Genomic DNA, 23,627 nt, shown 5'->3' with positions numbered 1-23,627 from the left:
GCTAACTTAACTAAACTGCTTTGATTAGTTACTTAAAAAAAAAATTACCATCACCAATGAAAGACACTTTGCTTCCTTGAGAGATCGTTGTTCTTCTTCATATCTAATTTTTTTATCTTCTTCATAGGTGATCTTTTCTTTCTCTTCTCGTTCTTTTTCTAGGCCTTCAAAATTCTTTTTTATTTTTCCAGATATTTTGTATGACTTGACAGGCACCACTGTTATGAGCAGTGAATCATCTCCTTCCTATTTTATAGGATAGATAATTAGCATTTTTCTTCTTAATCAAAATTTAGGTTTCATGGGACTTTACCACTTCCATCGTTGGTGAATTTCATTACATTGCCATCAATGTTATTATGAAGAACAAAAAATTATTTTTTTTTACAGATTACTATTAAATATCTTTCTCTAAGCTCATTGGTCATTATGAACTAATCTTACTGAAATCCATTGCTGACAAAGTTCAAGAATCATTCTATTTCCTAGAGATGGAGTTAATAAAGCTGTTCAGATAACAAAACTGCAGTGTCATTGCCTGAATTTAGCTATCTGTGCATTAGTCCCACAAAAGGTAATGTGCATGTGAGTATACCCTAAATCAATTTGATGGTGGATAGATTCAATTTAAACACACACAAAAATGTTTCTGCATATGATTTTTTCTCTCCATGCAAGCTTTTAAATACTTAATAAAACTAATATTTAGTGAGAAAAACAGTATTTCCAAGTCATTCATTAAACATTTATAATACATATAAATATAGATACATTTGATCCCTTTAAGATAGTTTAAAATTTATTTTTTTTTAAATTAAGTAGTTCTAATACATAATCTATTGTTGCCTCTTTTTCCAAAAATAAAGAGGACAGTTATAAAACATAACACATGACCCTAAAATAAAATTGCTTTCAATATATGTGGCTATAGTTTTAGGCACACCATCAAATTGTTTGATCGATTTTTAACTTTCTCTGTTAGATAAAAAGAGGTGACTAAAATTTTTGTGATTGTTAAACTTTCCTTTATGACAATAGATAGTGCACTCTATACTAGTATGTGAAAAACAAACACAAACTCTCAGGAACTCTGAGGAAAGAAGACAAATGATGAAAAGAAAAACTGCCTTTTAAAAATGTTAGTTTTCAGTAATCTCAACTGTTAGTAACAGTTCAAGAACTATATAGTCTTGGCAGAGTATCCCAGACTGAGACTAATGAGACTTGTCCTTCTAATCTAACTATGAAAAAACAACATACTTTTCTTTAAAAAATACTATGCTATAGTATTTGAAGGTATAAAAGTATGATCTTGCTTTGCAAAACCTTTTTTGTTGTTATTTGCTGTATTTATAATACAAAGAGTAAAAGCTCTTTTAATTTTTTCTTAGATTGAAAGATAATTTGTGAATCTGATAATTTTAAGTGAATGTTTCATTAAAGGAAATGTCTGTTTACCTCTGATGCTGATTCAGTTCCCGTATTGTTTATGTCCTCAATCTATTGAATGAGAATTTCATATAATTACATTACATTGGATTTCTTCTTTTTGCTTTTAAACATACAACTGAAAAGTAATTTAGTTATGATTTATGATTAATTTTCAAATTTGTAACTTTTGAAATATTTTTAATGTTCCAAATTAGCCAAGTATGTCCTTTTAAATGGAGATTAAACCTTATATTAGTTTTTACATTTTTATATAAATAACCAGGGAACAACATATTAAGAAAAAATTAAGATAAAGCCTACCTTTGTAAATCTGGACATTGAATAATGGACCAAACTTTTATGACCTGGCTGTGAGCTTACAAGCAGCAATTATTAATTTAATTAGCAATTTAAACTGAAATACACAGAAATGTTTCTCCATTCTCTGTCCCTGCCCCAGTAAAAGGAAACCCTATCATTAGCAATCAAATAATTGTCATGATTACACTTTACAACATAAATATATAGCAAAAATATAACTGACACAATAACAAAGTGGTGAAAGATGCAGGCTAGTTTAGGAGGAAAAATAATTCTGTTAGGGCCAACCCCGTGGCTCACTCGGGAGAGTGCGGAGCTGGGAGCGCAGCGGCGCTCCTGCCGCTCGTTAGGATCCTATATAGGGATGGCCGGTGCGCTCACTGGCTGAGTGCTGTGTGGGTGACACCAAGCCAAGGGTTGCAATCCCCTTACCGATCACAAAAATAATAATAATAATAATAATTCTGTTAGTCATAATGTTCTCTATTTAGACCAGATCTAAGTAGGAAAGGCTCTCATTTAAAAAGTGGTCTCGGGCCGGCCCGGTGGCGCACTGGATAAGTGCGCCGCTTGGGAAGCGCGGCGGCGTTCCCGCCCGAGGGTTCAGATCCCACATACAGACCGGTTCCCGCTCACTGGCTGAGCAAGGCACGGGAGCGACCCCAAGGGTTGCGATCCCGTTGCTGGTCCCCAGTCCGGTACGGGGGCAACACTGAGGGTTGTGATCCGTTGCCGGACACGGAAAAAGACAAAAAAAAAAAAAAAAAGGGGTCTCAACTTGACCATTATTCATAAGAAACATCACTAGGCTAGCTTGAGGGGCAGACTGATGTCCTTAGCAAACTGAGAATTGAGAGAAGATAGGTGATTTAAGTAATACAATGTTTGAGATCTCAGGAAAAGGAAACATAAGCAATGGGAAAATGAGAACCATTAGAAAGTAAAAACTCAGATTATTTATTGTTTCAATTTGATTTTTAAAACCAATGAAAGAATCTGGAAGTAGTTAATTTCTCATGCAGTCTAAGGGAATTTTGTTGTACCCTGGCCCATACTAGGAACTGGGCTGGCTGAGTCTCTGTCCTCTCATCATCCCACTCTTTTTTTCTATATTCTCTGTCAGGAATAATACATTTTATAAGATACCCAATTTCTTGAAAAATAACTTATTCTGAACAAATAATTTATTAAAAATCTATTTTATTCTTTATTTTTAATAGTTTCATTCAGAATAATTTTGTACATTACAAAATTATTTTCTTTAGAATAATTTGCTTTGTTACAGAACTACTTGTCACACTGATTTGCTATTTAAGTGGGGAAGGTTTTATTGAATGAGATATTATACTAAGAAAAATTTTAATGGCTCTATAAAAAATAATTACAAAATGACTTCCCTTCAAAAAAGTACTCACAACTCCTCTACAAATCATGTTAATTTATCAATAAAAAAATCAAGGAGATATGGTGAGAAGCCAGACATTGACACTATAGGAAAACGAAATACTAAATTTCTTGACCCCCAACTTTCTTTTTCTTGGTGCTACAACCTCCCAATCTTTTTTAGCTTATGGTAAAATAAAGCATATTTGGAGATTTTTTTTGTTTTTTTACTTTATTCTTTGATTATTTTAAACCATTACCAAAACAACAAAAGATAGGACACTTCTTTTTTTTTTTTCACAGCAAACAAGAAAAAAAGATCAATTTGTGTAAGTGGTGATGGTATGAGTATATTCACAGAAAATAGTTATTCAGAAGTTCAGTTATAGTGTTGACTTTCAGAAGCTACTATTGAAGAAGAGCTGCTTTCCAACTATTTCTTTCGCTTTGTGAAAACTATTCCTTTTGCTCCCCCAAATCAACTTCCTTTTCTCCCCTCTCTTTTCAACATTCCCTTCACCCATCAATAAAATCTTTTTCTAAGCTGATGGACTTTAATTCTGCCTATCAGGGTATCCTCAAAGATAACCAGATAATACCAAATCAAGATTCTGCCCCAAATTTTATTGATCTTTGATTCTAACATCCAGTACACAAAGTATACCCATTTTAAATTCATTATAAGATGCTAGAATCTCAGAACTGGTAATTATCTTGGAGGTCACTCATTCAGCTACCCCCTGTCTCAGGAATCCCTTTTATAGCATTTCTTGCATATAGATTTGTACAAGTGGATTTTGCAAATATTAAGACTCTTCTTGACTACCTATGCCATACTTTACTCCTTATATTCAAAGATACATTAAATTAGATCTGAGGGAAATGTACTTAATTAGATTTTAAAATTAGACTTAACATATTTTCAAGATGAAATTACTATTAATAGTTCACTTTACTCTACCTACATGTTCTTAAACAATTTAATGGGCTGGGCCGACCCCGTGGCGCACTCGGGAGAGTGCGGCGCTGGGAGCGCAGTGGCCCTCCCGCTGTGGGTTCAGATCCTATATACATATGGCCGGTGCGCTCACTGGCTGAGCGTGGTGCAGGCAACACCAAGCCAAGGGTTGCAATCCCCTTACCAGTCACAAAAAGGACAAAAATAATATAATCATAATAATAATTTAATGGGCTAAACATTTCATTAACCAAGGTTCTATGGCACCCTGACATGATATGGCAAGTATTTAGAGTTACTAAAGAAGTGGTTCTTTTTCATGAACATATTTTGTTTCCATCTCTGTGTGAGAATCCTGTGTCTTCTTCATATTCAAACTCACCTCTTCACCACACACACAGTTTTTCTTTGAGAAACCACTGCCTACATATTCCATTCTTGGGGTTGTAGTGGGTCTTAAAGTCTAGAAAATAATCACTGGTGGGAAAGGACACAAGATTTAAAAGAGATAGACTAACCCCATGTACACACTCACTATTTTCTGCCAAGTACTATATATTTTAATAATATATTTTATTCCCTTATTTTATAATTCATAATATAATTATACTACAACTATAATTATAACTAAATACTTTTAATATTTATAATATATAATAATTCTTATATATTATCATTTTATTCCCTTGTGAAATTTCACTGTAAAATGAATGCTAATCTTTAATAACTGGAAGTGGCAGCAGTAAAGTATATAGCATCCTTTCTACAGATAAGGAGGTACAAAGTAATACAGGAAATTCCCATTCTTTTTATAGTTCGTCTGGCATATGTCATCATTTACCACAATATAAGTGGCTATTTATACTGTAGAAGTGGTTATTTGCAAAGTCAGGGTAAATAAACTTCTTTAGCATGCAAATATGTCACATGTATCAGCAAGTATGGCTTTACTTTCATTCTCACTTTTCTTTTCAGAAAGGTAGTGGAAACCAAAGGAAACATAGCAAACAGATTTAAGGCACTTAAAGTATTGCTTTCAAAGACTAACATTTTAAAGTACTGCTTTTAAAAGATCAGCATTTTAGGGCTGGTCAGTTAGCTCAGTTGGTTAGAGCATGGTGCTGATAACACCAAAGTCTAGGGTTCAATCCCTGTACCAGCCAGCCACCTCCCCCCACCAAGAAAAAAAAAGGTAAAAGATCAGCATTTTGTTAGGTGCTTGTGGATAGTTTATGTGTGAAACTGCCTTATATCTCTGTAAATTCCTCTAACATGCCAAGAAAAATAAGAAAGGTAGACAGAGTAAGATCATATGTAACAACAGTCATCTGAATGTTCTACCTTAAAATAGGACATTCTGCCCTTATCCTTCCAGGCATCTGATATTAAATAACTTAAGATGATCTTGTTTTCAGTTCAGCTGTTATTAAATAGGTTTATGTTGTATTAAAACATTTTATTAGGCAACAAACTGATTCATTTAACTTTGTACAATTAGTTTCAGAAGCAAATGTCAACTTAATATTTAGTGTATACCTGCTCAGCCCTTTTTGCTAATTCACGCTGTATCTTCCTCTTTTCTAACATATCCTGCTCAATTCTGCGTTTTCGCTCCTCCTCTGTTCTCTTCCTTTGTTCCTCTTGTCTTTGTTTCTCCATTTCAGCAAATTTACCTTTAACAGTTCCTAAGAATATATGAAAAATGTTTGATACTTTGCCATGTTTCTTTTTTTGCATTTTTATTCACAATTTACCTCTCAAGTTTCTTACCTATTAGCTTTGGCACATATGCCTTTTCTACTTTAGAAGATACCTCTTCTTCATCATCAGGTGCAAGCATTTCTTTAATCTATATGGTTGAATAAATTCATATAAATACATGTCCAAAACTTAGACCGAATCATATTATATTCAGAGTTTAAATTAGCTTACAGTACAGAAAAGTATTTCAATTATAGTTAACATGAAATACAGCAAATGTGAATAATAAAATGTAAATTAAAAAGATGAAAATGAGTATTTTCACAAGAATAAAATAAAATAACCTCCTGCTTTTTCCTGTTCCATTCTCTCTCTCTAATATATTGTTCTTTTCTTCTTTGCTTTTCGTCTCTAGACCTCCTTTGATTTCTTTCTTCCCTGGCTTTCTGCATGGCTTCGAATTTATCCTTTACATCACCCTTGCCAAGTTTTGGCACATAGGTTTTGGGGACAGGTTTAGATGAAGAAAGCAGAATCTTCATTAGAAGAAAATAAAGAGAAGAAAGTTAAAAAAAAAAATAGGAAATTAGGTAAAGATAGAGAAGAATAAGCAATATAAATAATACTTATTGAAACAAAATAGAAATGAGTTTGAAAACTTTAGTTGAACCATCACAACCTGATCGGATACTTTCTAAAACCTAAGTATAAAAAATGAAATTACAGCAAATATGAGAGTAGAAATTTTGATCATATGTTGTAAAGAAGTCCCATTTTGTGGGTGGTGTTCCACTGAAGGTGAAAGACAATAAAATATAAATATCAAATACTGAATTCTAATTTAAAACAACCCATATTTTATTGTCCTCCATTATTAAAGATTCAAATTTGACATCACTTGTTTAAAAGGTACCAAGGCTACTTTCAGTAAATTAGGTGAAGCTGAAAACAAAGCAAAAGTTTAGGCTTTAAAGTTAAAGCCTAATTCACATATTACATTCTTGCTAGTTTCTATAACTAATATAAGCAAAACTGAAAGCTAGTTCTTTTATTCCTCATTTGTGGCTGAGGTGCACCAGGTACACAAGCAGTAATTTATGTTGTTACTACTGCTACACTGCCCATCTATAACTTCCTTTAACCATGTTAAGAATGTTTAAGAAGGCTGTATCATTCCAAGTGGGTTGGGCTCTAAGAGGAAAATTCCCAAATGGCAAAAGAGCTTCACAAGAAGGGAAATCTGGTAGAAGACTGAAGAAAAGTTTTTCCTTCATTCTAAAACCAGGAAAGTGAATTATTTTCATTTTTCTGAAAATTAAGCTGATCTCTAAAAAGTTTCAGTAAATAAAACTTCAGTGTCTCAGAACACCAAACCTTTTCTCCTAGTGATAATGGCAAATTGCTTAATTAATCTGTGGCATACCCAGCTTGTATTTTGTAATCTATTATGTGTCATTAGCCATTTGAGGGGTTTTTTGTGTGTGTGTGTGTTTTATAATTTGGTGGTATCAATTGAACTCTTCATACTACAACTCTCAGTAACTATAGCCAAGAACCAGAACAAAGCTAAAAGAAATCCTATTGCAGCTGCTGGAAGAAGGAGCTAAGAAGGATCCTCACCTGAGAGTAAATTATTGCTTTCTCCTATGATTATAGGTCAAACTTGTTTGGTTTTTTTTTAATACTGAAAAAATAATTTCTAAGATTTATCAAGATATTTAAAATTCTACTCAAGATGATAGCCATCACATCTACTTCATTATCACTTACAAATTTCATAATCATATTTCCTAGATTAGAATCCAAGTGAAAATACTGGCCTAAGACCAGCCCGTGAATTGTATGTCTTCTTATCTTACACCTTGACTCTATGTTATTAATTATGAACTCCTCAATATGAACTTTCTACCAAAGGATTGCCCTTTCAGCAATTCTACATTCAAGCTTACATAGCCCTCTTTTTTTTTTTTTGAGACTTACCTCAGCCTTTTGGGAAATATCATTCATGTTTGCTGTATGTGGTCTTGGGCTGATTATAAAGTTTTGAATATTTTTGCACCTGGAAAAATATTTTAATATTGTATAAGAATTTTAATGACTTTATTTTAATGTTTTATATTCTTATAAATAGAAATAGCATGTTGATTGCCCCTCAAAAAATACTGACATAATCCAAGTAAGTAATAAATTGTGATAACTTTCAGCTACTTTTCCCAAGATTAAGGGTATAGAAAATACAAGCTGCTTGGTGTTAGATCCCTGAAAGTTTACGACCCAGAATAGGTTAGTGAACATATCAATTGCTCTTTAAAGGAATGTGTATTCTGCAATTATTGAGTGTATTAGTCTATGATAGGTCTTCAAAAAGTTCATGGAAAGATTTGTATTATCTTTTAATTCTATTTTTCCATGACTTTTTTGAAGTACACTCATATAAGTATCAACTAGATTAACATACTTGATCATGTTTTAGATTTTCTAAATATTTACTTTTGGGGTTTTTCCTAGTTCTATCAACCTTCAACTATGAAGAATTTTCTATTTCTCCTTTTCTGCCACTTTTGTTTCATGTAATTTCAGGTTCTTCTACATGCATACACATTATGATTGTAATAATTTCTTTTTGAATTACTTCTTTAATCAATATGAAATTTCCCTCTTACCTCGTTTTCTTGAACTTATCTGATATTAAAATAGCCACACCAACTTTCTTAGATTTAATTTGCAAGGTATATAATTTTCTATCCCTTTACTTTCAAGCTATCTATGTTTTTATATGTAAAGTATATCTGATCTATGCCAATACAATACTGAATGTACCTGATCTTGTCTAATCCTGAATGCATCAGACAAGATCTTGTCTGATCTTGGAAGCTAAGCAGGGTCACGCCAGTTAGTACTGGGATGGGAGACCACCTGGGAATACCAGATGTTGTCGGCTTTAAAAAAAAAAAAAGTATATCTCTTAGACACAGCATATAATTCTACCTTGCTTTTAAAAAAAAATCAATTCTGATAGTATCTATCTTTTAATTGCTGCATTTAGTTCATTAACATTTAATGTAATTATTGAAATGAATGGATTTAGGTCTTCCATTTTGCTATTTTTTTCAATAGATTTTATTTTTTAGAGTGACTTAGGTTCACAGCAAAATTGAATGCAAGATACAGATTTCTCATATATTCCCTGCCCCCACACATGCTGGCCTCCCCTATTATCAACATATCCCACCAGAGTGGTACATTTGCTACAGCTGATGAGCCCATATTGATACATCCTTATCACCCAGATATTGAATGAGATGCAGCTATCTCAGCTGACTGTGGTTTAGAATTCATTGTGATACCTGAGAATCATTTAATAACCTAACTCTGTGTTCTACTTAACTCCAAGTAATTCTAAGAGAATAATTGCTAGTGTGTATCAATTTAAAAGGAAATAAGCTTGGTTAAATAAAAGCTCTGCTGCTCAAGTGAAGTAAAATGCCTGTTTCTTACCCAATACCATGTTCTACTGCCAGTTGTTAGCTAAAGATTACAAATTCAGTGTATATAATTCTATCAATCGTGCTTTTTTTGCTTCCAACGTATTTCTACTGCTCAGTATTGTCATTCTCAAATAATTGAATTAAAGTTTCTGTTGAATACACCAGTTGGTAAAACCTTATAAGCTGATTGGTATTTCTCCCCTAGTTGTACTGCTTTCTTGACATCAGTATAATATAATGCATAAGAATACAGACTCTATAGTCATGTGTGAGAAAGTCAGGACTGTTTTGGTCCCTGATTTTCAAAGGGCCCAAGTCAGTGACATGCACACAGCACTCCTATTTCTATGATTATTGATAGTGAAGAATTAAATAACAGTATCATCCTGTATGTCATTCCTTTGATTAAGGAACACATTGATATAAAATATCATTCTGCTAGATCGCCAGAGTACAGAAGGCTTCTGAATTTCTTATCTAACAAAACATTAACACTAGAGTAACCAAACTCTTAGCTGTATGACAGTGTGAATTTTGGTTTTATGAATGCTTTTTAAAGTATTAACTGATTACAACAAAGTCATGACATGAACTCCGTCAAATGTTCAAAAATTAGTTGAATAGCACACATTTTAGTGAATCTCATAAATTATAAACCCATCACTAAATCCCATCAAGGAAGTTCCTATAGAAGGGAGGTAGAGAGACTGGCCTTTTAGTCCCTAAACTTTAGCTGGAATGTTTCAGTTTCCTTCCATCTTCTCCATTCTGTCTCTTACTACTCTCCCCATCCTCACTCCACAATATTCCAAATATTCATGCCCTTCCTGCTGGTAGGGCACAATCACCTTAATGTCGGCCAAAACTGCCTCCCTCTCTTATGTCAGCCAACTAGGGACCATGCCTTGGACATAATAGCTGTTCAGTATGTAAATGAGCATAATTTTTTTTTTTTTTTTTTTTTTAAAGATGACCGGTAAGGGGATCTTAACCCTTGACTTGGTGTTGTCAGCACCACGCTCACCCAGTGAGCAAACCGGCCATCACTATATGGGATCCGAACCCGGGGCCTTGGTGTTATCAGCACCGCACTCTACCGAGTGAGCCACAGGCCGGCCAAATGAGCATAATTATATGTGGAGTAATGTATATTACAAAATTAAAAATTCAGAACAAATGGCATATCCAGGTTCAATTTTGTCATAACTTTTCACAAACTCTCATAAAAATTCCAAACCCATGTAGTATAAAATTTGATAAAACATTAATAAAAATACTTTGAAGTCTTCCAAAATATTCTACTAGAATATTTGTGCTTAACGACCTTCATAGAAAATATTCAAAGCTATATCCTAATGATAATTTCTTAGCTAACTGCTGATTTTTTATACATATTAAGACAGTGATGATAGAAGCAGCACTGGAGTTAGAGCCGGAAAACTTGGATTAGAGTTCATATTTAGATCAATTATTAGATGCATGGTCTTGGCCAAGACAGTTAACTTCTGTGAACTTCAGTTTTATTGTGTAAAATAGGCATAATAATGCTTTTCTTTTCTCATTAAATCACCATATAAAATGGAGAGTTCCTTCCTTCTGAACTTTACTGCTACATCTGATACTCTCAGTCACTCCTTCCTTCTTGAAATCCTTCTCACTTGGCTCCATGACACCATTCTCTCCCTATTCTTTCACATCTCTGACCATTCCTTCTCTATCTCCTTTGATGGCTTCTTTACTTCTCTCTGCCACTTAGAAGCTATTTGCCCCAGGTTTCAGTCTTTGCCCTTTTCATCTCACTCTCCACTTTTTCTTCAGTGACTTTGGTAGTTTACATTACCTCTTTAAGCCTCATCTCTCTTCACACCTCCCTTCCACTATATCACCCATTCTGAAATACTGGCATGACTCAAGACTTTGCACAGCTAGTTCCCTCAGTTTAATTTTCTTCTCATTCCTTTATCACTTAGCTAACTCCTATTCATCTTTTAGTTCTTAGACAAATTGTCACTTTCTTCAGAAAGGCTTCCTTGACTCCACAAGATAAGGTTAGGAGATTCTCTTGTGTGCTTCCATAGCCCCCTATGCTTACCCCAAGTTGTAGCACTTACCACAATTAATGGTGATGACCCACTTTCTTGACCATCTCATCTATCAGAATGTGAGCTCTTTGAGAGTAGAAATTGTATGTGTTTTGTACACTATTGAACCCATAGCACCTAGCAAGTGTCTGGCAGAGAGAAGACATATATAAGAATTGTTTGCTGAATAAGTAAATCTTGCCAGCTTCAAGGTGAAGCACTTTATTAACAGTTATTGATTGTCTGGATATAATGTACAACTATCATTATGATTATTGTTATGCAGGGATATGATATGAATAGAACATATCATTCATTACTCAAGTATTTAATAAGCCCCTACTATGTGCCAGACACTCTGCTGGGCACTGAGAAATACAGCACTGAACAGGCAAACATCATCCCTATTCTCATGTTAACAGTCTCTTGGCAAAAACTCAACAAAAGCTTTGGAAGGATTTTTAAGTGGTCCAGTCTGCTTTGCTATCTGCAAACATATGTAAGGCCCTAACATCAACCATACCTGATATAGAATTGAAAGGCAGTATACACCATAACCCCCATCCTTACAGTTAGATGCCTAAAATCAGTGTCTTCCATTCTCAGTCCACACTTTGCACTTCTCTTACTCCCACCCAGATTTTTGTCTGTGTACCTGGTAGACTTTATGCTCCCTTCTCAGATAAGAGGGGAACAGTTGCTTTCTGGTGCCTAGATCAATTAAATTATAATTTAAAATAAACCCCAAAAGCCATCATGGAAAGCTTTTCAATATCCACACAAAAACTGACAAGTCTGAATGATCCCCTGTTCCTTTGATTCAACTTTTATTCTCTTAATCAACTGTCTATACAATATTTTTAAATATTCCTTTGAACATGTACAGAAGATTGTTAGATTACCCTTTTAGAAACAGTCTCAAACTCCAAATATCATGCATTGAATATGGACAGCATTTTGTTCACCAATCATACCTCAATAACGTGGTTTCTAAAAAATTCCAAATATCCATTCAGTCTGACTCATTTTATCATCGCCTCCATATATCATTCAGTCAACATTACACTTACAAGTCGTTGTTCACCAATCATACCTCAATAACGTGGTTTCTAAAAAATTCCAAATATCCATTCAGTCTTTGACTCATTTTATCATCGCCTCCATATATCATTCAGTCAACATTACACTTACAAGTCCATAAGTGTGTATGAAATTTACTGCTTTATGTAGCACAGAGGCCCCAGCTCCTCCAATTTCATGTAATTATGCTTACCAGAAATATTCATCTCTATTTAGTATTCATATATAACACTATAATTTTTATTACTAAACTTACAAAATGAGAAGCTATATAATTCAAAGTGTTTAACAGTTTTGTTTCCTTCAGAATCCTGGTAAACATTTTCAAATTATCAAATCTTTTCAATAGGTACCAGAATCCAAGTGTGATGAGAACATAGTTGCCTCAGTTACTATAGGGCAGCTATTTTAATGTAGTTACTTCAAAACTCCTGATACTTATTATCAGAATAATGATTTTATGTTTACATTATTAGTAAAATTAGGTTTTAAAAGTTTCAGAGTAACTTCTAGCCATCAATCTTTTGCTTTCTTTTTTTTTTGTTTTTATTTCTTATTATAGGGTAACAGCCCACCATTCTTTTTACCCTCATCCAGGCTCACAAGGTTCTCTAGTTGACTACTACAATCTCTACCTCTCTGTGCTCCTTAAAAATTCCATAACCCATGTATTAAAAAATTTGATAAAATATTAATACAAAATACTTTGAAGTCTTCCAAAATATTCTACTAGTATATTTGTGCTTAATGATCTTGCAGAAAATATTCAAAGTTATATCCTAATATTATATCCTGTCACTCCAACTCTGAGAATATTAACTTCATGATGCATCATGGATCAGAATTAAAATTCTCATCTGGGTTTGATAGGCCTTCTGCAGGTTTCCTCAGACTCTGGTCTCCCCTGTCTCCTCCCATTCCTTCGGCATTACACCAAGAGAAATATATTCAGTAGCCATTTTCTACCTCTGATACTTTCCTCAAGTCACTTCTTTACCAATGAAGTGTTTTCTCGAACTAATTATAATAGAAATGGTGATTTTTCTCCACTTCATCCTAAACATGGTTGTTTTTTCTCCTTCCACCTCCGAGACCTCTATATGTGCTTAGGTTTCTAGGTGAATCTGGCATAAACTAAAAATTGTAATATTTTTGAACATCTTGGACATACCAGTCTAATCTATCTTCTTTATTTACCTTTTTATTATGGAAAAATTTAGGCTTATAAAATTAAAGAGACTAATATAATGAACCCCCATATACCTATCACCAAGCTCCAACAATTATCAGCTTTTTCAGTTATCTTACAGAGTACAAAGTCTGTTTCATTTATTTTGTGCAATACCTATTTCAGCATTGCACACACAGCATAACACATCTTTATAGATGTTTTAAATCATATTCCACCTGCACGCACCACATCCTAGTCTCTATGTAGTACATCCTCCTATCCCCTCATAATTATATGCAGAAAAAAAAAAAAGGAATGATGCCTAGAATCAAACCCTTAACTCTTGCCTTTTATTCTCATTTGGGAAGATTTTAAAGTAAACACTCACTTAAAGAAAATTCATAAGTTCTTACTTGATGAAATCATTAATAAAGCAATGAAAAGTTATGTACAGAAATAAAATATAAGGTTTAAAAAACTACAATACAATACATTAAAGGAAAGACTTGGAGCCTCTATAAAGGAGGAGGGTGGAAACTATCAATTTAATCCCTTTTATGTGCCATACACTAGGTGGTATGCATGTTATTTCATAAATTTAGAGCTGATGAATATGATAGAATTAAGAATAAATAGGAAAAGATTAAGAAATTAGCTAAATGGATAAATATTCCTTCAAGAAACATTTATTGAACATCTTTTTATAGTATTCTAGATATAGTATAAGGTATTACATATACGATAATTAATTGGATAAAATATCTGTTCTCATGGAGTTCTTAGTCTTTATGGGATGAAAGATAATTACCAAAAAATATAATAAGGCTTACATTTTTAGTTTAGAAAATGCTATATTTAGGTAAGATCTGAAAGTATACGAACACATAAAAATAAGCTCTGTGCTGTTAAAGAAAACGCTCTCACTTTCATAGGAAAGGCCATGAATTACAAGAGCATGTCTCAAAATTTTGGGGCTCAGGGCCTAATCTAGGTCTATGAGTGAGAATCTAAAGAAGTTTTTTAAATATGGATCATATCAATAGATATTTAATGTATTAGAAGCTAAAACAGAAAATGTTCAAATATATACTTGTCATTTAAAATAACAATAACAAACCCATTATTTATCAACATGAAAATATTTTATGAAAAATAATTATATTTTCCAAAATAAAAATAATTATTAACAAGAATGGGATGTTTTACATTTTTGCAAATCTCTTTAATATCTGGCTTAATAAAAGAGAAATACATTTTATATCTGCTACTGTATTCAAACTATTGTAATATGTTGTTTTGACTGAAGTCTACACAGTAAATATGACCTCATACAGATATGTAGTGGAAAAGGACTTCATGGACCTCTAAAAGGTTTCGGGGATTCTCTAAGATCACATTCTGAGATTTGCTGAATTATAGGAAAGAACATCCTATCAAATGTCAGTTCTTATTTAGAAAGAGAGTAGTTAGACTAAGCACTCACTCACTGTATTAACAGAATGCTAAATGAAGATTGGTTTAACAACTTAAGTCCTACCCAGTAACCTGAATGCCAAAGGATTTTATATCTGGAATCTCACAGACTTTTCTCAATCTAGTATTGAGTGATTTTTCTTCTGTCTGAGCAGAGATGCAATGTCCTTGGCCACCTTAAAGGGGCAGCAGCAATAAACAATTCAGCCTTACTGCACTTTATAGGTGTCTAAGATTCCAGAGAAGCCAGTTGAATTGTTATCAAGAATAAGATTACAGAGAAAACACTGACCAAAGAATAAGGTTGAACATGTGGTTCATCAATAAGAGGCTGGATGATAAAGGGATTTAGTAATGCCACTCTAGCATATTAAGCATTCATGTTAAATGAAGATAACTAAGTATCTATCACAGATTTCAGAGGGAATATAACCTGTATTTGATTTAGCAAAAAAGTTGCATTTTTTCAAATTTGACAGATTACATCTGTATTTACATAGTATTTTTGTGAGGGGAATCTGCTGTATGCCAAATATTATGCCTGGCAAGGGGATACAAGATGAATAAGAGATAGCCCTTCAAATCAAGTAGCTGTGGGGGGAGAAATAGAAGGGACCACAACAAATTATAATAGACAGCAGTAAAAGCTATAAGGCAGTTATTATAAAAGTGCCGCAGAAACATGGAAAAGATTATGGTGTGATTAAGGAAGGGGTTGGGTTAAAGAAGTTTTCACAGAGATAATGACATTTGAGTTAGACCTTCAAGGATAAGTAGGATTTCACACAGTAGAAAAGAGGGTAAGGGTATCCAGGCAAAAGAACCAACACGAACAAAAATACCAATGTCTGATGACCCATTGCAAATCAATAAACTACAAACTTGTTCAGTGACTCTATAGCAAAACTAGAGGACAGGCTGGGCACAGACTAGAAAGATATATATATATATATATATATATATATATATATTTTTTTTTTTTTTTTTTTTTTTTTTCAAATTGGACCTGATACTATAGGCAATGAATGTGGAGGCAGGAAAGGATTTTTAGAGCAAGAGCATGACTTATTCAGATATGTATTCTAGAAAGAAAAAGAGAGACTCATAGTAGAGCACAGAATGGAGTGAAATGGGGAAAGACTAGAGGGAGGAGAACAAGTACAATGATCTTGGCAAGAGAAGATAAGGGCCTGAATTAGGACAGTGACAACAGGAATAAAAAGTTAGAAGAGACATTTTAGAAGTGGAATTGACAGGACATGGCGACCTATTATTTATTTGACAAATATTTATTAAGCTCTTACTATGTGCCAGGCACTATCCTAGGCTGTGGGGAAATGGAAGTGAACAAAAATACAAAGTCCCTGTCTTCAAGGAACTTACATGGTAATGGGGGCACTCTTGCAAGAACTTTGGTCAATTTGATTTGAAGGGGTAGAGGTGAGAAGAGGAATACTGTCAAGAATGAACCCAAGGTTTCTAGTGTGAGCAAATGGGTTACAGGGTTACCATTAACCAAGATTAAATTAAAAAGCATGTTTGAGTTAGAAAATTAGCTTAGTTTTGAACAGGGTTTATCACCCGTCAGAATTACCTTTTGGGTCTGGTTTACATGGGTTCAGATTCACAGAATTTGAGAACTCATTTTTTAAGAACCTTAAAGATCAATGTAGTCCAACACTCCAACCCTTCATTTACCATATGAAGAAACAGGATACACAAAGGTATTCAAAGATTTATCCAAGGTTACGAACTGTTCAGTAGCAGAACAAGAAAGTAGACTCCAGGTTACCTGACTTTTACCCAACTACTCATTTCACTCTATCATTCTCCATTTTTCCTATGTTAAGTACATGAAACACTACATATATATAAATATATACTAATGGTAAACACTAATGTTGGTGCCAACTGGCATAGTAATTGGTGAGAAAGGCTTCAAGAAATTTTTGAAAATGATTTAGTGGCTTGGTAAAATATGTTTCAAGAATAAAATAATTTCCAGGTTGGATATTAAGATATGAAGCTCAACATATTGGCCAGCTGCCAAAAAAAAAAGAAAAGATATGACACTCAAGCTGTGAGAGAATGTATGCCTCATAGCAGAATATAACATTAAGAACAACAGATCTTTTTTTTTTTTTTTTTTTTAAAAAAGATGACCGGTAAGGGGATCTCAACCCTTGGCTTGGTGTTGTCAGCACCACGCTCAGCCAGTGAGCAAACCGGCCATCCCTATATAGGATCCGAACCCGTGGCCTTGGTGTTATCAGCACCGCACTCTACCGAGTGAGCCACAGGCCGGCCTACAGATCTTTCTTAAAATATGAACATTAATGCTTCTGTTCTAGAATTTCATTGGACCTATGTTTAACTTCTACATTTTCTAAATTTAATTTTCCTTGCTTTTTTAGATATGCAATTAAAATATTTTATGAATTGCAAATAAAGCAGAAATCAAGAATTTGAAATCAAAGCTATCATTTAGAATAACTTTCGTTGTGTTAATGTATTATCTCCTTTGTTGAGGGGAACAAGATTATCAAGACAGTGATAGCTTTAAATCTGCATCTCTTTGAACTCAAGCAAAATCTTTGACTCAACTTTTAAGAAAGTTTTAAATAAACATTAAACTAAATACTCCGAGAAAATGTTAAAATCTAACTCAGAGTCTTTGGAACAAACAGCAAAATTGTTTTGAGCTTCATAAAATGTGAGCCTAAATTTTTATCATTTTTCAGTTATACAAGAAACAAACTGAAATATAACGTAACTTTATTACATTTAATTAATGAAAATTGCAACCTTATACTTTAAAAATTATACTATAAAACCTGTCATAAACCTCATCACAATTCAAAAATGTGAAATTAGATCCCATTTTACCTTTTTGAAATAGATTTTTTGCCAGTACCAATACACAATTCCTCATTGAAAACCAAGAACTTTACTTTCAACCTGCCGTGATATTCTTCTGTAATAATTATATATAATACCTTGTCTTTGTATGACTGTATGTGATACTTTTCAAAGTGCATTCACCACACTATGAGCCCCTGAAAGGTAAGAACTGTCCTTTTTCTCTATATACCCTTAGTGTTTCAGACAACACCTAGGACATAATACAAGCTCAATTCATACTAGAGTGAGTGAATGAATGACAAAGAGATAAGAAGAAAACTGTCCAATCCAAAATCAGCTCAAATAAGACTCATAATTGATATCTACAAAAGGAGGGCTGTTGATGTAGATGCACTAACTAAATAAGTAAAATAATAGAAAATAAAATGGGCTGGGTTTATACTAAACTAAATGTCATGAACAACCAGAAACCCAGAACTTCGGGAAGTTGCCTTCTCAAGCAAATGAATGTGGAGATAGCTGGAGGAGTCTGGGCCTTCTTACCCTCTGCAAGTGGAAGATGGTCTTTCATTGAATGACACAGCTGGGAATGAGAAGACCTGGGAATCTGGTGCCAAACAAGTCTGTGGGATTGGGAGGCAGAACAGTAGTTAACTCCTCTTTATGGCCAAGCTCAAAAACTGTCACAAAAACTCTCCTAAACACTTCTCAAATGAGGAAGGAGTAGAATTAAGAGATAGTAGGAAAGATTGCTTTACCAGAAATATCTCCTCTATGCCTTCTAAAATCCTACCAGTTAAAATACTTGATTTGTTCTGGTTAGCAATACATGGTCTCTTCCAGCTCTAACTGATACTAACAATTACTGTCAATAAATGCTAACCTCTTGTTCCCACTGCCACGATCACATTATTTATGAGGATTGCTAACAAAATATATATCTACAACATTTGAAGTCTAGGTTTCCAATGCTAAGTCCAGCAGACTTTCTATCATATCATGTGTCAGAGTTGCCCTAATACTTACATCAGGAGATTGCATACTCAAGTGTCTAGGGTCAGGTAATGTAAATGTATTGTAAGGTAATGTTATATAATGTAATTGACAGGTAATGTAAATGAGTGTGACTAGCTGTAAAACAATAGAAAGACTATTTCAAATGGAGAGTGTGCAAGCTCTGTCTGTGGGGCAATCACTGCTTAGTTCCAGGGTATTACTGCTGTGAAGAAATATGGACCCGATTTTGCCCAGATCTTCCAATTTTTCAAGAGAGGATGCAAATCCATATTTTAATGTAAAACGTACTAATTTTTAAGCATGTCTGTGGTTATTAGTGTCTTCTTGATTATCAATATGTGGCTCACAATCTAAATGATTACATAGCACTGAGAAAATGGAAAGGGGCAAAGGCGAGGCCTATTTTTGGCCAGAAAGAGGGAGGCAGAGTCAAAGGGGAAGAAAGGACATGGAAGAGGCACAGAAAGGAAGGTGGGCAGCAAATTTCACCTAGGGCACCTTGCCTAGGGCAGCCCCAATCTGCTTGTCTTTTAATCTGAGAGTAAAAAGAAAGAGATGTCAAGAAAGGGAAAAAGGAGGAAGAAAAAGAATCACCTGTTGAGCACTTATTAGATGGCAGACTCGTGTCAGATGCTTTCACATATGTTGTTTCACTGAAATAGGACAATGCAATAAAAAATCCTATGCGTGGGAAAAAGACTAGAAGGAAATATATCAAAATATTAACAGTAGAGATGACAGATTATGAGAGCCCCATTTTCCATTCTCCATAATTTTTAACTATAAATATAATTGTATTAGCTTTATAATACAAATTATGACTAAAAGTTAATATGGACTTCTGGGTAAAAATCCACCCATCCTGGAGTGTAGAAAGTACGTTACTATAAATTAAGACAAACTGTATGCTGACTGTTTAAATAGGAGAAGAAAATGTAACAGTTTTAAGTGTATACAGTTGTAACTATGCAGTTAGAACAGCAATATGTGAAATTGTTAAGAATGTTGTAAGTCGTTTTCCCTCTAAATTATAAACTACTAAGATGTTTTGTGTGTGTGGCCTACAAAATTATATATATACGAGAAGTCCTCTCCTGTAAAAACTTTTAGACCTCTGCCCATCTGTTACATACTTTTCTATATTCACTGCATTGTTTTCTTTCTTATAGGCATACACAATTCTCATATTTTTATTTAAAGAATACCTTTCTTGCCTTAAAGGTGTTTCAAAGATAACAGGTAGACTTTATTTTTTTCACAAATGAAGTATGTCATTTCAGGCCACTCAGGTTATAAGCAATCTAAATCCTCAATCTCTTCCAAATATACATATTTAGGGTTTTTTTTTTTCTGTTCACAAGTGAAACCCTAACCTAAATACTTCAAGTGAAATATCAGGGGAAAAATACTGTTCAAAAACCTAGATATGGCATTGCTTTGTTGATGCTAAATATAGTCATCTTAAGATGACATACATTGACAATGATCAGCCTTGTATGTCAAATTTTCAAAAATAGCACACATTCCATTTTAAGGTAAGCAGGAAAAATTCCTGTTAACTACATTTCAATTTAAAATGAATTTAAAAGTGTGAATCTTCTATTAAAACTGGATTACATCAATAACTGTAATGAGGAAAACTGGATTTAAAAGAATATTTTTGTGATTTTTGCTTAGGGCTCTTTAAGGGAGTTGTTGCAGATAAAATACAGAATTGCACACATTTTTCTTTAGATTATTCCTAGGTAGCAAGTCAAAATATAAAATACCTTCAAAAATAGGGTGCTAATACCTGTGAGGAAGAAGAATCTTAACCAGCTACACAATGAATAACCAAAAATTATTTATACTAAATATACCTCCCTCCAAAAAACCTTTCCCTCACTTAATTAATTATTCAATTTTTCCTTTCCAATACCCCCAAATGCAAAAGAATTTTAAACATGTATTTTAACATTTCTTACAGCAGCAGTTTAACCTGTAAAAAGATAATATTGGAGGGAAAAATTATATGGTCTACTGAACAACGCGTGACTAAGATGGTTATAAATAAGTTTATTTAATCACACTACCCAAGACATAGTTATGTTATGACTTGCAGGCTAATGTGCCCTGTTACATGAATTCATTGACAAAATTTAGCCGATGAATGATGTTCCCATTGCTTTGGACAGAGAACTAATTTATTTATTATGGCTTACTTCTTTACCTACCTCTTTCCCAAGGACAGACATTTTGTTAGGTCATATCCTTATGCTATTTTTACCTTGTTATCTCTCTCTCCCAACTCTCTTTGTTCACGCTGTGGCCTTTAGTAAATATAAAATGAGTATCTCGAAGTCATTGCAATAACCAACTAACCTCTGAACTTGGCTATTTTCTTTACAAATGCCAATAGTAATAAATTTTGAGCATTTATATAACGTTTTATAGTTTACAAACTATGTTTACTGTGTTTGTAAACTGGCTTGGCGTTTTCAAAAGCATATATATAGACAAGGGAGTTCTAAAGATATGACTACATTCTTCACTCACTTCAACTTCCAGCTCCAGTTGCTCAACCCCCAGCACCCCACCTCGTACAAAATCGCGAAAAAAGTTTGGAGACAGCGGGTAGATGATACGCTGTTAAATCGTATTTCACTCCCCAGCCTTCACAGGGTGTCGATCAGGCATGATTTCTTAAAAATAACTGGTACTGCTGGCGGAGACCGAGACCGCGGCGGGAGCACATGGTAGGGGACCACGCTGAACTTTACCCGCAGGGACCCCAAGGGTACAACAAAAGGACCGGCACTCACTCGGCTACGGAGGGCTCTTTTCCTGCAGGAGTAGAGAAGGCACCCGAAACAACCCGCAAGCACAGGCGGAGCGGACGCGGGGGAGCGGGGCAAGGAAATCGCAACCAGAAACCGGAGGTCGGTCAGCACCGAGAGACAGCGAGGCCGACTCTGGTCCGCACCCACCGTAGGATACAACTCCGAGGGCCGGTACTCTAGGGCCGGGGACCAGCGCGGAGCCATAGAGGGATGCTTCGGCCGAGCCCGGCCAGGAGCCGAGGCTGCCGAAGAGCCTCTTCACAGTCGCCGCCTCCACCCCGGCCGAGGGACCCGACACGTCTTGTCCCCGCCACCCCATCCCACGTTCCCCCAACTCCTCTTACCCGCCAGGAGCCGGTGACAGCGAAGGTCCTCCTTGCGCGCGGAGAGACTGTGCGCGTCCCGAGCCCGGGTGTGGGTAGGGTGTGGGCGCTCTGGCCGCTGCCACTACTGCTCCAGCCGCCGGGAGCCCTCTGGCTGCCGTCGCCGCCGCCGCCGTCGTCTCCAGCAGCAAGTTTCCATAAAAGTCCTGGTGCGCAGCCTGTTCTCGCATTCCAGGCGGGCCCAGCGCCGGCTGCAGCTGTTCCAAAACACAAGCCAGTTCCCCCACCCGCCCCACCTCCTCTGTATCTCCCGGAGAGGGGTGGAGAGTCGAGGGAAAAGGCAGGGGAGGGGGGTGCGGCTGCCAACTTTCCGCCAGAACTTGCCTGTTGCCCGGCCTTGGGTGCCCGAACTGACCACCTAACCTTGGGACTGCCTTCACCTCCGGCAGGGCCCGGGGAAGTGGCTGCCGGCGCCGCCGCCGCCGTCGTCTCCAGCAGCAAGTTTCCATAAAAGTCCTGGTGCGCAGCCTGTTCTCGCATTCCAGGCGGGCCCAGCGCCGGCTGCAGCTGTTCCAAAACACAAGCCAGTTCCCCCACCCGCCCCACCTCCTCTGTATCTCCCGGAGAGGGGTGGAGAGTCGAGGGAAAAGGCAGGGGAGGGGGGTGCGGCTGCCAACTTTCCGCCAGAACTTGCCTGTTGCCCGGCCTTGGGTGCCCGAACTGACCACCTAACCTTGGGACTGCCTTCACCTCCGGCAGGGCCCGGGGAAGGGAGGCTGCCTCCCCTGTGGGAAAAGAGTGATACTGGAATGGTCATCTTTACCAGGTTGGAGCTGGCTCCCTCTACCCGCAACCCGTTTGCCCTGGGACTCACTTCTCTCAGGTACTCTACTCGCCCTAGTTTCCAATCAAGAGGCCAAGCCATTACATTATCTTCATCCAAAGAATAGACCTGTCGCCAACTTTTTCCTTTATTAGCGAGAGCTGTGGGGAAGCAATCCGGGAACACTTCAACTGTCTGTTGCTCCCCTTTTCTTAGCTCTGGTCTTTAATTCCAAAGACAGTGGTTTTTAGAGAAAAGCTGAAGGTGGAGAAGGAGGAATAAAAAAAAAAATTATATACGTGGGTACTTTTAAAAGTTCGTGGAAAAATAGAATTAAAAAATACGAATCTTTCCGTGAACTTTTTGAAATACATATATATACACGTGTGTGTGTATGTATGGTCTTCCACTTTTCCTTAATTGAAGACAAATCATCTCTGGTCTTCCTAAACAGATCATAAAGGCATCTGCAAATATTAGGCACCCAGAGACCTTTTTCAACTTGGACCACCAGCCTGTCAATGAAATCCATCAGACAATACCATATTAAAACCTGAAATGTGCATCCACAGGGGGCATTTTTCAGCCTGAGAGATCTTCAATTCTTCAATGTACTTTAGGAAAAATAGGGCCGGCCCCATGGCGCACTCGGGAGAGTGCAGACTGGGAGCGCAGCGGCGCTTCCGCCACGGGTTC

The 23,627-nt window shown here is 35.7% G+C and overlaps 1 protein-coding gene across 8 annotated transcripts in view; it reads right to left on the bottom strand.

Annotated features, from left to right (window-relative positions):
* The window catches only part of NEXN (nexilin (F actin binding protein)), a 41,847-nt gene extending 19,413 nt beyond the window's left edge, over positions 1-22,434 (bottom strand). For 2 of the 8 annotated variants that reach the window (XM_008568373.1, XM_008568372.1), the window contains exons 1-7: positions 22,130-22,434; positions 7,775-7,853; positions 6,139-6,330; positions 5,864-5,942; positions 5,630-5,778; positions 1,459-1,500; positions 49-246 (exon numbers count right to left, since the gene is read on the bottom strand). In XM_008568373.1, the coding sequence (XP_008566595.1) occupies positions 49-246; positions 1,459-1,500; positions 5,630-5,778; positions 5,864-5,942; positions 6,139-6,330; positions 7,775-7,853; positions 22,130-22,338 (948 nt within the window). In that variant the 5' untranslated portion in view covers positions 22,339-22,434. Of the gene's footprint in view, positions 1-48; positions 247-1,458; positions 1,501-5,629; positions 5,779-5,863; positions 5,943-6,138; positions 6,331-7,774; positions 7,854-18,492; positions 18,573-21,501; positions 21,732-22,129 lie in introns of those variants that run through there. The other 6 variants (XM_008568376.1, XM_008568375.1, XM_008568377.1 and 3 more) reach the window with 5 other exon arrangements.
* Between the last annotated feature and the right edge of the window lie 1,193 nt (positions 22,435-23,627).

The sequence above is a fragment of the Galeopterus variegatus genome, unplaced genomic scaffold (genome assembly GCF_000696425.1).
Source record: "Galeopterus variegatus unplaced genomic scaffold, G_variegatus-3.0.2 Scaffold404, whole genome shotgun sequence".
Lineage (NCBI taxonomy): Eukaryota > Metazoa > Chordata > Mammalia > Dermoptera > Cynocephalidae > Galeopterus > Galeopterus variegatus.
Note: the sequence above shows the minus strand (reverse complement) of the source record. Positions and strands in the feature narration are given on the sequence as shown.